This window comes from Gobius niger, assembly GCF_951799975.1.
Source record: "Gobius niger genome assembly, chromosome: 9".
Taxonomy (NCBI): Eukaryota; Metazoa; Chordata; class Actinopteri; order Gobiiformes; family Gobiidae; genus Gobius; species Gobius niger.
Window position 1 is genome coordinate 5,118,486 of NC_136860.1, and position 16,668 is coordinate 5,135,153.

The 16,668-nt window shown below is 44.4% G+C and overlaps 1 protein-coding gene across 4 annotated transcripts in view; it reads left to right on the plus strand.

Moving 5' to 3' along the window:
* Positions 1-504: 504 nt before the first annotated feature.
* Positions 505-16,668, plus strand: part of LOC306967726 (SH3 domain-binding protein 4-like) — a 30,914-nt gene continuing 14,750 nt past the window's right edge. For 3 of the 4 annotated variants that reach the window (XM_079562876.1, XM_079562875.1, XM_079562877.1), the window contains exons 1-3: positions 505-756; positions 10,640-10,816; positions 11,092-13,397. In XM_079562876.1, the coding sequence (XP_079419002.1) occupies positions 10,693-10,816; positions 11,092-13,397 (2,430 nt within the window). In that variant the 5' untranslated portion in view covers positions 505-756; positions 10,640-10,692. The remainder of the gene's footprint in view (positions 757-10,639; positions 10,817-11,091; positions 13,398-16,668) is intronic. The other variant, XM_079562878.1, reaches the window with a different exon arrangement.

Genomic DNA, 16,668 nt, shown 5'->3' on the forward strand with positions numbered 1-16,668 from the left:
CGTCACGCACACCCGCTCCTGAACCTGTCGTAGCATTTTTAATTGTGCCAAATATAATAAAACCAATGTGTTATTTTGATCTCTACGAAGAATTCAGTATTTGAAGTAACATTTTTACTACGATCCGATCACTTGTATCGTTGCGTTGTGGCGTTACAGATAAAGGGAAAGTATGTTGCTGTTGTTCTGCATGTGTCATGAAGGAACGCACTGTTGAAAAGTGATGCTTAGAAAATCTAGTCCTGCTTCAACAGGCTAAATGTGATAGAGTTTCCAGAAAAAAGCTCCAGAATGATTCAGTGATCTAAACCGGTTCAAAAGTCACGTTGCATGTGACTGTGTTATGGCCTGTGCTGCAATTGAAGGGTTAAAAGGATGAAGACTTTAGGGGAGGGGGTGGAGATGAGGGCATGAGGAAAAGAAAGCTGTGTTCTTAATGTTTGCTACTTAGAAACAGAATCCTAACAAAGGTTGCCGTTAGAAGTGTCGGTTTTAGGTCGGCCCTCCAGAGGTTTAGACCGGCCCAGGGCTCCTGACATCATGTCCTGCTGGAGACGTGACGGCCGGGGCCCTCCCTCTCCCCTCCTCCCTCCCTCTCCCCCCGCTGGTATCCCCCCCCTCCTGGCTCCTGCTCTTTCCTCCGGGCCCTGGTGGATCAGTCCTCCAGCTGAAGCCCTCCTCAGCCGGGGAGCCTGCTCTGTCACGCCCGCTGCCAGTGTCGCGCTGTTCCGTTGTCCAGGCAGGACGCACACGAAGGTAAGCGCAGTCCGATCCCTCCGACACCGCGGCTTTCCTCCGACTTTTGTTGACAACGCTCCCCAGTGGAGTAGAATCTTCCAGCGGTTGCGAGCTTGAAGTCAAGAAGTTTTTTTTTCTCTCTGCTAGGGGAAACCCCAGACTGCTGCTCGCGCTGGAGCTGACTGTGCGCGCCTCCGCGGGTCTCCTTCTCTTTGGCCGTTTTAGAGGCGGTTGTGTCGCGGGGAAGCTGCTCTTTTGGCTCGGCTCGTGTCTGTTGTTTCCCCCCGCAGGCAGCAGCATCAGGAGCTAGCGGTTAGCGTAGCAGCCTTGATGTAATTACAACTCTCGCCTTCATCTCTCCGCGGTAGCGCGCACTTACACGTTTACGCATTGGGGGAGACTTCAAAGCGAGCAGAGCATGTGCGTAAAATTGGTGGAAACGTGCGCATTTAAAACGGAACGAGGGCGAGATTGACGATCCCCGGTTTCCATGGTTACAGGAGGGCAACATGAGATGAGATTTTTCTAAAGCCTGGCCGTGGGAAGGGAAACAGACTGATAGTTAGTGGAACAGTGTGGCTCTAATGGGTAGTGTTGTTTGAGTTTGATCTGCATGGCCGCTGCAGAAGCAAATGTTCAACAATCAAATGATAAAGAGAAGAATTTAGGCTCAAACTATCCAATCATTGGTTTCATCAAGAATCCTCAGTCCAGCCCCTGGAGGGCTTCAGAGGCATCACAAGAGGGTCTGAATCTGCAGGGCCAAACAAGTGACTGAGGGCCAACAGAACAAGGCTATGGCCATATTGGACTCTTCATTTTCACACATAACGCCATGTGCAGGGCCTTCAACAGTTGCACAGTGTAGCAGCAGAAATAATACAAATGTGTCTATTATTTATTTAACAGCTCTGTTTTTAAAGTGATAGTCCGTAAGTTTGCAAAGTGAGGAGAGAAAGTAAACAATCAATTCCCTCCCCTCTTAAACCAGAAAGATCTTCTCATAAGGAAGATAATTTTCAAAAGTAAAGGCTCAATCTCCTCAAGTGGGAGAATACTAGAGATCTGGGAAAGAGGGACTTTACAAAAACAAAGACGATCACTTTACAGTAAATGGTGACACAGCAATTGCGGAATAAAAGTTCACAAATGTAAGTCAAAATCTGTCTTTGTGGATGTGCACGTTTACACTCATTTGGGCCGGGCTGGGTAAAGCCCCCTCCCGCCCCGATGCTAGCCTGGCTAACGCCATGCTACTGTGTGCGCTCCAATCATTTCAAACTGTACAACAGCCTGGGGACCACGGCCCAAATTTTCGCATGGATTTGGGACCAATCACAGAACAAGGAGGGACAGCGAGACGATGACGAGCTATTCGATATACGGAAGCTTGTGGTCTATTTACGGATAAAACATTTTTAGACAAAGTTTATTTACTGATCCAACATGACAGCAGCGACTCCAGCTCTTGATCAAGCTTTAGACGGTGTTCTAAATAGTTTCGCTGAAAGTTCACAGCGGGTACGTCACACGTCATGATACGATGATACGATTGGCTGTGGCTACTGCAGACGCATGAGAGACATTCAGCCCAATAAACGAATATGGACGATCGTAAACCACACCTCTCCTACCAGAACATGAACTGGTGGTCCCCACACTAAATATAACTTGTGATATTTAGTCTGACGACAGCCAGGCTGCCCTGATGCTATGATTTACAAACATTTACAAAGCCCATAAATATTATACATTTGTGGGCGTTTCACCAGGTCATGACCCGGTTCAAACAAAGCGCTCATTTACTTTATCAATAATGTCCATTTCCTCTTGTTCTGGAGAAGCACTCTCTGTATTTCATAGATTTTATTGGGCACAGATATGTGAATGTGTGATTTTATTCCAAACACTCAAACTATAACAATAATCTGCTTCTGAAATAACTAAAAAAGGCCTAAAACGGTTCTACACTTTATTGAATAAAAGTAACTGTTTCTCCAGTCGAAATGGATAGATTCATATTTAAAATAGGTCTTTGTTTTAAGAAAAAAGAATCATTTGATCTGTATTTGAACTTGCCAGACAAAAATAGGAAAAATGGTCCATCAAATAAAACACTTTTCATTAAAAGAGTGTTTTTCATGACCTGATACAGAAACGATCATCACAAAAACACATGTAGGTCATTTATTTCTCTGATGTTGCTCATGTTCTTCATCTTGAATAAAATCAACAGTGGAGTAAACGGATGTCGAGGGCGTTGGAGTAAAGTTATGGCAGATGACTTTTGTAGGTCTTAGCTTTCAAATGAGGCACTACACTGGCCTATAAGCTGTGACCTCTTAGATTTGGGTGTATTAGATGAAGGCGGGGCTTCACAAGTTCATAGCTTTAGCCCATATAAGCAAACAACAAAAATAAGATTTGATGATGTTTTGTGTCAATTTCCCCTTTAAGTCCGGAGGCTCCGCCTCCCCTGACCCGGGCCATCAGTTGTTTAAATGGCTCTGTCAAAGTCAAGTCAACAGGCCTGAAAGTACATTGGGTTTAATCCTTATTTAGATGGGTAACATCTAAATAACACCTGTAAGAAATAATCATCATTTTATTTCAGTGAGGCAACAGTTTAATGGAGAAATGTTGGCCTGAAAAGTTATCAGAAAGTTTAAGCTGCTGACAGGAGGTGACAGAGATAAAGGTAAAGCTCCAGAGCACTTTGACTCATTTCTCATTGACATAACATGGTCGGCACGGCAACCGTTTAAAATGCTTTGCCTTTATCTATGTCACTTCCTGTCAGGGTCCAAAAAGGAAGTGAAACCATAAACATCACAAAAACGGTCAAACTAAGGAAAACTGGGCAACATTTTTAGCAAACTCTTAAATAGACTTGTGTTAACTATGTTTTAGCACAAAGTGTGTCAAATGTGTCACGTGCACTTTAAAGGGATATTTCAGGATTTTTGACATGGGGCCTCATTTCCTAGTTATCCAGAGTGTTGCTGGTACCTGGAGATATTTTTTTGTAATTCATGCAGTTCTTGTTTGAAGAGTCGTGGCGCTAGGCTTGTGCAAGGCTAGCGCATTTCTACGATATCAGCTAGCCTGCATTAAAAACAGTCTGACCCGCTCCACAGAGCACCTGAGGCAAATAATTTATAATGCCAGACTAACCATATAAATGTCTGTGTCCATAGAGTAATTTTAACCATTTTCCATTTAAAAGAACTTATATTTGAGCAGCATCAGCTTCGTGGTTGTATAAGCTATGCAGAGGCGGAGTGATCTGCTTGAAAATAGTCCCTCACATCCCTCATGTGATGTAAGGTCAGTTATATTACAAAAATTCTATCGACAGACATTTATATGGTTAGTCTGGTGTTATAAATGATTTGCCTCGGTGCACTGTGGAGTGCGTAAGACTGTTTTTAATGCAGGCTAGCTGACATCGTAGAAATGTGTTAGCCTTGCATTAGCCTAGCACCACGAAACTCTTCAAACATAAGAACTGAATTACAAAAAAAATATCTCCAGGTACCAGCAACACTCTGGATGACTAGGAAATGAGGCCCTATGTCAAAAATCCTGAAATATATTTAAGCTCTGTCAGACCCGTGTAGAAAGAGATAGATGGAAGTCTGAACTGCCCTGTCCATGTCTCCTGACCTCTGAGCTGGTCAAAGTGTCTTTATCACAGTGCCATGGGTTTGTTAATGCTTTTAGGTGAGCAACGAGCATCACCGTAAATATGACGGAACTAGCATACTAACTACTTCACATTCAAAGCCTTACGGCAAAAACCATATGGCTGATAAACCATATGATTAAACTAGAACAGGTTATGTGTTTGATGCAGCTTCAGTCTGTGTGAATAAAGCCAAAGTCTCCCCATGAGAACCATGTTCAAATACTAAGACCCGGCAGGTCAAAACATATTAAATAGAGATATTCATTCCTGTCAATGTCACCCAGCCCTACCTGAACCATACTTTTTCTAATGCTAATAAACACGAAAATATTTGTCATCTAGAAACAGAAAACAGAAAAATAATGCCCACCTGTTCCATAAAAGACTATTTCTTTCAAGTTTGTATTGTTTATTTGAGCTGAAACTGTGACGTATCTTTCTTTACTGCTGGATCTACAACATCAGAACTCGGGATCAAAAGAAAGAACACATTTCCTGTTCCTTTTTTGTTCAGTCCCATTGTTCACCCTGTAGAATGCACTCCTTTTTCCACTCTGTTCACCCACAGCGTCTCTCCTGAAAAAGGTGGATTTTGCATATTATGTAAAACGGCTGGACGGACAAAACAAAACCCAAACCCTCTCAGCACAGGCTATTTCATCAACTCCAGCCACTCCCACCAAACCAGGTTAAACATCTGGATTAAGTATGTTTCATAGACACATTAATGGATTAAGATGACTGAGACATAACTGCTGCATAACTGAGTAACTGCTTTCCTGTAGTTGCAGATTAGAATCTTGGATCATTCCTCTTACAAAACTGCTGCAGTTCAGCGAGATTCAGGCGGTGTACTTACTTATTCCATGCTCTCTCCTGTGAATGTTTACATGTTATGGCCAATAAAAATATGATCAAATGTAAATGTTTGGGGGGTATTAGTTTAAGCAGACACTGTTAACTCATTCCTGTGATTTTGAAGATCAGATCATATTTAGTGACCGATTTAGGCAGAAATGTAAGAAATTCCAAAGTGTTCACACTCGTACATTTTCCTCCCACTGTATGTGTGTGAAGTTATGACTGATCCAGGACTCCCCTGGGGCTGGGGGACTGTCCGGTGATTAGCAGGTGCAGGTCTGCTGAGGTGTCAGGGCTGAATAGATGTCATTGTATTTGCACAGTGGTGCAGTGGTCACAGCTAGAAAGTCCCCAATTCGATTCAATTTCTGTGTGGAGTTTGCATGTTCTCCCTATGTCTGCGTCAGTTTCCTCCAGGTGCTCCGGTTTCCCAAACCACTAAAAACATGTACAATAGGTCAGGATGAATGAGAGTGTTTGAGAGTGAGAATGGCTACAATCCGAGTCCCATGTATGTTCACTAACATGCACTGTCCTGACCAAATACACTGATATAAAAGTTTGGGCACCTCTGATTTTCCTTTATAAATCATCTCTTGTCTAGAGACAATTTGAATTTTGAATTAAATATATCATATAGGAGACAAACACAGTGATATTTAAGTTTATATGATTTATGTGTGCAAGAAACAAAATTAGGCATGTGCATAAATTTAGGCACCCTTGTCATTACATTGACCTCTATACCTTTAGCACTAATTATTAGAACTCAAAATTGGTTTGGTAACCTCAGTGAATCCAATCATGAGAAAGGGTATTTTAGAGAAGATGCAAAGAGGATATCTCTTTGCATCTTCTCTGAACAGCGGCAACATGGGAGCCTCAAAACAACTCTCTGACCTGAAAACAATGATTGTTCGACATCATGGTTTAGGGGAAAGATACAGAAAGTGTCTCAGAGATTTAAGCTCTCAGTTTCAACTGTGAGGAACATTGTGAGGAATTGTAAGACCAGAGGCACAGTTCTAGTTAAGGTCCGGTCAGCTCGTATAGAATAGCCCGTATAGTCCCTCCAGCGTCTGGGCCTTCTCCCAATAGGACATGCCCGGAACACCTCCTGAGGGAGGTGACCAGGAGGCATCCGAAACAGATGTCAGAGCCTCAGCTGGCTCCTTTCAGTATGAAGGAGCAGTGACTCTACTCCGAGCTCCTCCCGGGCAACTTAGCTCCGCACCCGATCTCGGGTGTATTCAGACCAGAAAAGTCCTTTGCTCTGCTTGTTTGTTCCGGATCAAAACCAACCTTTTTTTTTTTCGTTTGGTGCAGTTCGTATTCAGACTGTACTTTTTGCAAGAGAACTATATTTTGAATCGAGGCTCCCATTGGACAGCAAGGACCACAACAAATGAAATAAAAATGAATATTTGACGCTTACTATGATAATAAAAGAAACGTGAGAGGCTAAACCACTGTCCTTTAACCTCAGCTTCACCGGAACAGCTGGAGGAAGAGGAGTTTTGTGCGGATGAAGGGTCGTCTGCAGAGCTGTTTGTTTCCATTATGTCCACACAGGTCTTGATCCTCCACTTTTCTTTAATGTGTCTCGTACTTTCATTTAAGTTTGGCGAAGTTTTTTCCACTTTGACACCGCGCTGCGGCGACCGCAGCTGTTCAGGAGACGCTCAAAGCCCGTCTCCTTCATTTTCTCGCTAAACACGAACGCATTTTTGTGTCTTTTCTCGCAGTTGGGTTAGTGCATCTGCCCAAATATCCAGGAGGCTCCAGGTCTGTCCATGGCTCATTGTTTGTAGTGTCCATCCAGTATTAGCGTTAGCAGCCGCGAAGGAATAACTTTTCTCACGGTGCCTTGACACGATGGCTTGTTAAGCCCAAAAAGGCGCATGTTTCCCACAGTTGTTTCGGATCAACAGTGGTTTATATTCACACCTGGAGCAAACTGGACCAGAGTCCGTTTGGAAGCGGACCGAGACCACCTGAAAAAGTGGGTCTCGGTCCGGTTCTTTGATCCGCAACAGGATTCGTTTGTTGTATTCACACCTGCATAAAAAATCCGGAACAGCGTTCAAAACGAACCCTGATCCGTTTAAAGTGGACCAAACAGTGCAGGTCTGAATACACCCCAAGGGTGCACCCAGCCACCCTGCGAAGGAAACTCATTTCGACCGCTTGTCTTGTCTTTTCAGTCGCTACCCAAATCTCATGACCAAAGGTGAGGGTCGGTACATAGATCAATAATAATTGAGACAAATGATATATATATACATATCTATATCTATATATATACATTAAAAACTATTTCAGATAGAGACAGTTGGGTCTGGTGAAAGCCTCTTACACAGAGGAGGGAGTGACGTGGGTTTGGAGGAGTTTGGATGACTTTACAGTAAATGTGCTGCTGTTGAGGAGAGAGTCTAAGGCCAGAGGAATGACAGGAATCCACCAGAGCTCATGTGACCGGGGCTTAGACCTGCTCACGGCGGAGGGCAGAGGTGGGAGAGCAGACAAAGCATTGGCTACTCAAAAATCATGTCGCTCTAGCAGAAGGAAAAGAGCCGCACATTGTATGATTGTATGCGTATGGATGTGTACACACCGTGAGGTCCAGGGGCAGAATAAGTCTCCTATCTGAGGCTTTCTGTGTTATCAGCAGTTATGTGAGAGTCAGACACACACTACTGCAGTACACAAAGACAGAGAGGGCAAGGGGGGGAGAAGGAGAGAGAGAGAGAGAGAATTTCAATCATATTTATGACAATCCTATGACCCCACAACAGCACAAATATGATGGAAATATCTGCTGTCCTCAACCCAAAGATGTTTAATGGTACATTATCATCTAATGTTTCAGAACCAAGTAATGTGTAACTAATATTAGGCAAGAATCACTTCACTTCTTTCTGCTTCCGCTGCAATAATATTTTGTTCGATTTATACAGAAGTCCAAGCTGAATTACTTCATAAAACTCAATATAGCAATGGTCAGATTTTTCCCGTTTTCAAACCAAGACAAAGGGGGCTCGTTAGGGTTAAAGGGTTTGGAAAGTTCGAAATGATGGACCACGACTAAGGCCTTTCAAACTTCAAGATTCTTTTTATTTAGTTTGAGTCGTATTTCAGTCAGTAAAAATCCCCCTGGATGAAACATCTTCCTTTTTTTCTGTGATGTCACTTCCATTCCCTCTGAAGTGTGTTTGCAGCTCTTTTTGGACCAAGGCAGGACACTTACCTTGGATTGGAAGGAAGTGAGTTTGGAGGCACTGCCTTCAAAGGAAAGGTACCTCGGAGTGAGCAATGGCAGAGTATACATATACAGTCTATGACAGTGACATGAAGTATAGTTTATGTCACTTAATGAAAATGTGTCCTCTGTATCCCAGACCAACTACCTGTAGGTTTACAATTACTATGAATAGTACGTAAATGTCAAAAACACCACACAGCTTTTTACTTCAAATGTTTGCAAATGCAGCAGGGCAAAATGGGTTTGACTCTGTATGAGTTCTAAAAGCGGGTTCAGCCCCTCGTTGTGACTGCGATGTGTAAATACACACATGAAGGTCACATGGGACAGACCCACCCCCCTGTGGCACATGTTTACTTTCTCACACCGACTGCTGCTCAGGTTCTCTTACAGTCCAACTTATTATCCAAAAGTACCTTCACATCACTCAATATTTGGACCGGTGAGCTGAACCATTTGTATCAGTTTTTTGTTTTCAAATCTCAATTCAGTTCACATGGAACATTTTAAACACAGACAAAACAAAAGACACTTGAGCTAGTCAATATTAAATTGTGAGTTTAAAAGCCTGGTTCCCAGCCTCGGGAGCGCAGGGGCAAATTTACTACAAGGGAAATGGATTTTACTCTGTGACAAATGAAAATTACAATTAGCTCTTTGGGACCAATCCTGATCATTATTGGTGTTGCAGCCCTGGGGAAAAGCATGAGGCTTAAATGTGAGGGCCATATTTGGACACGTCTGTACATGTGGTCTCTCTGTGAAGAGAGGCTGGTGCTTTCAAATGCACTCTGTAAACACCTGCGCCGCTGCATTTAGGGCCATTGATGTGCCTGTATTTGTCTTTATCCCGGGCTGTCTTTGAAGCAGGCGGAGGTCCGGAAGGACCGTCTGACCACTCCACAAGGCTGGACCTGACCCACAGTTAACAACAGTCTTGGTTTAGTGTGGTTCTGTCCTGGTTTAGTCTGGTTTGGTCTGGTTTAGCTTGCGTCTGTCCTGCTTCTGTCCTGGTTTAGTCTGGTTCTGTCCTGGTTTAGTCTGGTTTAGTCTGGTTCTATCCTGGCTTACCCTGGTTGAGTGTGGTTCTGTCCTGGTTTAGTCAGGTTTAGTCTGGTTCTGTCCTGGTTTAGCCTGGCTTTGTCTAGTTTAGTCTGGCTTAGTCTGGTTCTGTCCTGGCTTAGTCTGGATCTGTCCTGGTTTGTCTGGTTCTGTCCTGGTTTTGTCTCGCTTAGTCTGGTTCTATCCTAGTTTAGTCTGGTTCTATACTGGTTTAATTTGGTTCTGTCCTTGTTATGTCTGGTTTACTCTGGTTCTGTCCTGGTTTAGTCTGGTTTAGTCTGGTTCTGTCCTGGTTTAGTCTGGTTTAGTCTGGTTCAGTCCTGGTCTAGTCTGGTTCTGGTACAAGAAAGGACAAGATCGTGAATACAAGCGACCAAAATGAGTTTCCTTCGCAGGGTGGCTGGGCGCACCCTTCGAGCTCGGGTGAGGAGCTTAGTTACCCGGGAGAAGCTCGGAGTACAGTCGCTGCTCCTTCACGTCAAAAGGAGCCAGCTGAAGTGGCTCGGGCATCTGTTCCGGATGCCTCCTGGTCGCCTCCCGCGGGAGGTTTTCCAGGCATGTCCTAGTGGGACAAGGCCTTGTGGAAGGCCCAGGACACGCTGGAGGGACTATGTCTCCGAGCTGGCCTGGTGTGGCCTCGGGGTCCCCCTAGAACAGCTGGTGGAGGTGTGGGTGGATGGATGGATGGATGGATTGGTTCTGTCCTGGTTTAGTCTGGTTCTGTCCTGGCTTAGTTCAGCTCTTTTCACATGACACAAGTCGCCTGAAGCTTCACACAGTTTTAGGGGATTTGTTGCTGTTACGGTGTTTAAGTCTGTGTTTGTTTTTTAATCTGGGTTTATATTTGTCCCTGTAGTAGCTCTTGTTAAGTATTGGTTTAGTCTCTGCCATCATGAAGAAATGGCCGTTATTAAATACCATCAACAGCTCCTGATGGTTTGAAGTGTGACTATAAAAGGCTCCATTAGTGTGAACACAATGATAACAGTGTGTGTGTGTGTGTGTGTGTGTGTGTGTGTGTTTTACAGTGACCATGGGAGGCTGCTGATCGCTGCTGTTTTGCTCAGAGAAACTATCCAAGATGGCGGCTCATCGGATCCGCGTATCCACCAACACTAACCCCTCTCTCCCACGCTGCCGCTCAGAGGGCACGCTTATTGACCTCAGTGAGGGTGTGTCCGAGGCCTCACTCACACACGTCAAAGGTCAGAACCCACCAGTGTTGCATCCTCTGCTAAGTCGATGAGCTTTCAGCGCAGCAGCCACTCCTTGTGCTGCTGTAAAAGCTCTTCCTGCAAAGATACACCTCTATTAATATGTAATTATTGTCTTTATATATTCTATTTAAGTAAAAACATAAAAAAGAACTTGTCGCATAACCTACAAGGGCGAGGGATTACTGCCTGTTCATTTGCTACTTGGAGCTCGTCGTCCCAAGATTTTGATATTGTAATAGTCATCTTGTGTCTTGTCCCTACAGTGCCTTCTCCCAGTGCCTTGCGGTTGGACTCCACAGCTTCCTTCGGTGCCGCCCGTGAAGTGGTCGCCATCAAGGACTACTGTCCGTCCAGCTTCACCACGCTCAAGTTCTCCAAAGGGGACCGCCTGTATGTGCTGGACTCCTCCGGAGGCGAGTGGTGGTACGCTCACAACAACACCGAAATGGGCTACATCCCTGCTGCCTACGTCCAGCCCCTCAACTACCGCGACTCGTCTTTCAGCGACAGCGGCATGATCGACACTGTAGGCGACACTAGCGAGGAACATGCCAAAGAGCTCGACCTTCTCGGAGAATGGCCTGGAGTCATTCTCAAACCCACCTCGTTCCAGAACCCTTTCACAAGCAGCTCAACCAACCCTTTCCTCAACACAGAGAGCTCGCTAGACCAAAACAGCAACCAGAAATCCTTGGACCTTCTTTTCTTTGACACCCCTGCCCCGTCGGAGTCCGGAAGTAGCTTTTTTAATCTGTCCAGCGCTCTAAGTCCTGCAGGCCTCGGTCCGTCTTTGCGCCGGGACAACCCATTTTTCCGAAGTAAACGTTCATACAGCTTGTCGGAGTTGTCCATCCTTCAACAGTCCGACCATTGCCCGCTGTCCGGCGGGTTCTTCGGCGCCCTGAAGGCTCCCATGCCTGAACAGTTCCAGAGCCGGGAGGACTTCCGAGAGGCGTGGCTCACCCACCGCAAACTGGCAAGATCTTGTCATGATTTGGACTCTCTTGGTCAAAACCCAGGCTGGGGTCAGACGCAACCAGTCGAGACCAACATCGCCTGTCGACTTGACCATTCTGGCGGCGCTGTGCAGCTTCCAGACACGAACATTAGCATCTATATCCCAGAAGGTCATGTTCTGCCCGGGGACACCCAGCAGATCTCAATGAAAGCCCTACTAGATCCACCTCTGGAGTTGAACAATGACCGCTGTACTACGGTGAGCCCAGTGGTGGAGATCAAGTTGAGCAATATGGAGACCAAAAGCACATTGACGCTAGAGATGAAGGTTTCTGTAGAAGTCAAAATGGAGAGCCGACAGGGCACCGAGGTTCTCTGTGTGAGGAGCGACTGCAAAGAGGGCCCCTACATCCCCATCCCCAAAGCCTACATGTACGGAGACACTGTCCAAGTTTCTCTGGACAACCTAGAGCCCTGCATGTATGTCTGCGTGGTCGCCCAGTCCAAAGCTCTGTCTGCTGAAGTTACTGTTTGGGAGAATCTAGTCAAGAAAATTACTATAGGAGTGTATGGGCCCAAGCACATCCACCCACTTTTTAAAACGGTGGTGGCCATTTTCGGTCATGACTGCGCTCCGAAGTCCTTACTGGTGAATGAGGTTGGAAAGCAGGCCCAGGCGACTCCCTCTGTGGCGCTGCAGCTGTGGGGGAAACACCAGTTTGTTCTGCCAAAGCCCCAGGACCTGCATGTGGGAGTCTACTCCAACATGGCCAACTACAAAGTCAAGCCAAGCGATCAGGCCAAGATCGTCCGGGGTTTTCAGGTTAAACTGGGCAAGGTGAGCCGCCTGGTGTATGTCATTTCCTCGCAGAGTGCGGAAGAGCTGACGGACTTCACCTTACGCGTCCAGGTGAAGAGTGACAAGGACTGTATACTGGCACAGTTCTGTGTGCAGACGCCCACCGCACCGCCTAAAGCCGGGCCAAAGAGCTCCGTACAGAGGAGGTTCCTCAAGAAGAAAGAGGTGGGGAAAATCCTACTGTCTCCACTCGCTGTAGCTACAAAGTATCCAGTGTTCCAAGACAGGAAAATCAACAACCTGAAGTTTGGGAAGTTGATTAAAACAGTCATCAGGCAGAATAAGAACCAATATCTGCTGGAGTACAAAAAGGGGGACTTTGTGGTGCTCCTGAGTGAAGAGAAGATCAGATTGAAAGGACAGCTGTGGACTAAGGAGTGGTACATTGGATATTATCAGGGCAAAGTGGGGCTGGTTCATGCTAAAAATGTCCTGATTGTTGGAAAAGTGAAGCCCATTTACTTCAGTGGGCCTGAGCTGACCACATCAGTGCTTTTGGAGCAGCTGTTAAAGCCCTCCAAGTTCCTCACCTACATCTATGCCTCGGTGAGGACCATCCTGATGGAGAACATCGGGGACTGGAGAGCCTTCGCTGATGCTCTGGGCTACAAGAACCTTCCACTCACACACTTCTGCCGTGCAGAGCTGGACAGTGAGCCTGAGAGAGTGGCCTCTGTCCTGGAGAAACTCAAGGAGGACTGCAACAACGCTGACAGCAAAGAGAGGAAGTCCTTCCAGAAGGAGCTGCTCACAGTGAGTATGCACACAATGTACACCATACAGACTCACCCCACACAAACACACTAGGGCTGTGAGAATCAACCTCCCAGATCATTTAAGAGATATTTATCTTAATACAAACTTTACAAATGTACTATGTTATAGCCCATGAAGTAATGAGGTAAAGAAACAAAGTTACTTTCTTGAGGAAGTATCCAAGTTTTTACAATGATTATTCACATTAATGACTTTAGTCAATTAGTTATGACATAAAACAGTGGTTTCCAAAGTGGGGGTCAGAACCCCTGCAGGGTCGCGGGACACTGAAGTGGGGTCGCAAAATGATTTTGAAGCAGTATTTCTTACATTTCTGACATTGAATGTTATAATTATTTTATTTAAAACTGCATATTGTAGAGAATCAAAATACAGTCTCCAAACTAACATAATTAAAACATAATTAAATAAAACTATTAGAAATGCTAATTACATTTTCCAGAAGCGGGTCCCGAGTGGTCGATTTTAGGGGTCATGGCTTGAAATATTTGGGAACCCCTGATGTAAAATAAAGTTTAAAATATACTTATTTTTACAAAGTTCTGTGATCATAAGCACCGTGCTCTGCCTCTGACCCTCTTCTTATCCAAAGACAGCAGCTTAATAATGGTTGAAATATTCATATCCCAGAAGACTGGAAAATTAAGTAAACAAATACATTTAAGAACCTGCTAACAATCTAAAGTACAGAATTGACACCTTGTGTACATAATATGTGTGTCCTTTGCAGAGGACATGTCAGCTAAAAACTAGCTGCTGCTGTTGTATTTACATTTTGTTAACTACGACCTATTTTCCTAAATAATGAAAGTCCGATTGTTGGTGTCCTTAGTTTGTCCCATGTCAGGAGCGGTGGAGAGAGCAGGACGTTCTCTCTGTAACACTTGGTTACCCTGTGGACCAGGACTGTATGTGTGTGAGTGTGCTTCAGTATCTCCTGCTGACTAATGCTGTGTCTGCAGTCTGAGCCAGGCTCCCACACACACTGTCAATATGTTTACGTGGACAAGCACAAAACCCTCAGCAAGAGTTCCAAACCGCATGTGAAGGCGAGACATGGCCTCTGGTAACAACTGCTTTGCTTTAGTAAGTCCTCCTGCCGGCAGTCATGCTAGTAGAGCTACTCTAATCTGACGACTCTTCGTCAGTAATCTAACGTGTTACTATTTCCTAACCAGTAATCAGATGAAAGTTACTTATTTAGTCACTGTGTGTTACTATTTTGTCATTTTCTTTAGTAAAAAGATATATTTGCTTTCTTCTTGCGTCTCGGGCAGTGATGCAACGTTTTCAGCATGAGGACCACCCATGACACAAACCTAAACAACAATGGAGGAGGAGAGAGATGTGCGTTTTCCCAATCCACATAGGAAATACAGGTGGAAGTACTGCTCGTAACTTTACAGAGCTCGTTTATGTGAAAATAAAACTTTTCACGACCCAGTGGCTGTACGAGTATGAGTGGTCAACAATAATGCTTTTTAGAGTTTCTTGTAAGTTTTCTTGTAAGTCTCTTGTGAGGAGGAATTTGGAATACTAGACAAGGAGGAAACAACTCCATAATGTATTTAAAAATGCACCTTTAAAAAAATGAGATGCTTTTTAAAGCATCTAAGAAAACCAAATTAACTACAAAGAAGTGTTACAAAACTGACTGAAATAGTTGATCCCGTACCTTTGTAAACATTATTTTGGGTAAAGGCTGCAGTGAGACCAAATACTGAAATGCTTGAGATCAGCATAACACAACGTAAATCACAATCGCAATTGCAATTCTTGTCATGCGTAGTCCCAGAGGAGCGTTTAAATACTGCAGTGTTTAAATACTGGAGTGTTTAAATACTGGAGTGTTTAAATACTGGGATAAGATGGAATTCCAGCCTCAGCGTGATATTTGGACCCTGAGAGCTGCAGCGGATGGAGCTGTGTGCGTGTGCCTGTGTGTGCGTGTGTGTGTGTGTGTGTGTGTGTGTGTGTGTGTGTGTGTGGGTGTGTGTGTGTGTGTGTTTGCGTTTGTGTGTGTTTGCGTTTGTGTGTGTGTGTGTTTGCATGTGTTTGTGCGTGTGTTTGTGCATGTGTTTGTGCGTGTGTGTGTGTGTGTGTGTTTGCGTGTGTTTGCATGTGTTTGTGTGTGTTTGTGTGTGTGTTTGTGCATGTGTTTGTGCATGTGTTTGTGCGTGTTCCTGTGTGTGTGTGTTTGTGCATGTGTTTGTGCGTGTGTTTGTGCGTGTTCCTGTGTGTGTGTGTTTGCATGTGTTTGTGCGTGTGTTTGTGCATGTGTTTGTGCGTGTGTTTGTGCGTGTGTTTTCCGGAGTTTGGGCCGGTGGGTCGTGGGCCGGTTTCCTTCCGTCAGCGTCTGGGCGTGGGGCTTATCTCCCTCCTGAGAATGATCTGGAATGTCAGGCATTTGACTGGACACAGGAGGGACACACCAGGGGCAGAGGTGGAAAAGTGTCAAATCCGTCTAATGTAAAAGGAAATGTACAATGGAAAGACACTTTTAGCAGTATCCAGGGAGGGAAGTTGCGCGTCGTCAAATGTTCCGAGTGCTAAAGCCCAAAAAATAATACATTTAATAATAAACGCTCTGAGGAAGGCGTTAGCGTTTACTCTATGTTGTAACCAAATAAAGAAATATGTGAGTACTTCCGGCTGGATATATGAATGTGATACCCTTTACATTTTTTCTAACACTTTTAGCAGTATTTGAATCCATTTTTGTGATTGACCTGAAGAGATTTGTAAGATTTCACCATGTTAAAAACCCAATCCAGTCCCGTAAGCATGAATGTACTGATACTGATTAGGGCATGACCGATTACGGATTTTTAGAAGTCGACTTTATAGTCAAGAAAGTTGACGCAGAGTCGACTAGTCGTGTGATGACGTCATCATATTAACAACGGAGGAATAACACCTAATTAACTACAAGTACAACATGTTCACGTCCAAATCCGTCATTTAATAATGTCGGCTCACATGTAAGTACCAGCGTATTTTCTGAGTTAATATACAATATAGTGGCTTATTTCCATTTCCTAGGTTTTAACTTTATTTTTAGGCCATGTACAGTGTTTACCTGCACCTCCAGAAACAAACAGATCATTTTGTGATGCCATGGTACTTTGACTTTGAAACAGAAACAACAAAACAAAACAAAAACACTAGTTTAAAATATTATTATGATTATTATGATAATTATTATTATCATTATTGTTAGTAGTAGTAGTAGTAGTAGTAGTAGTTA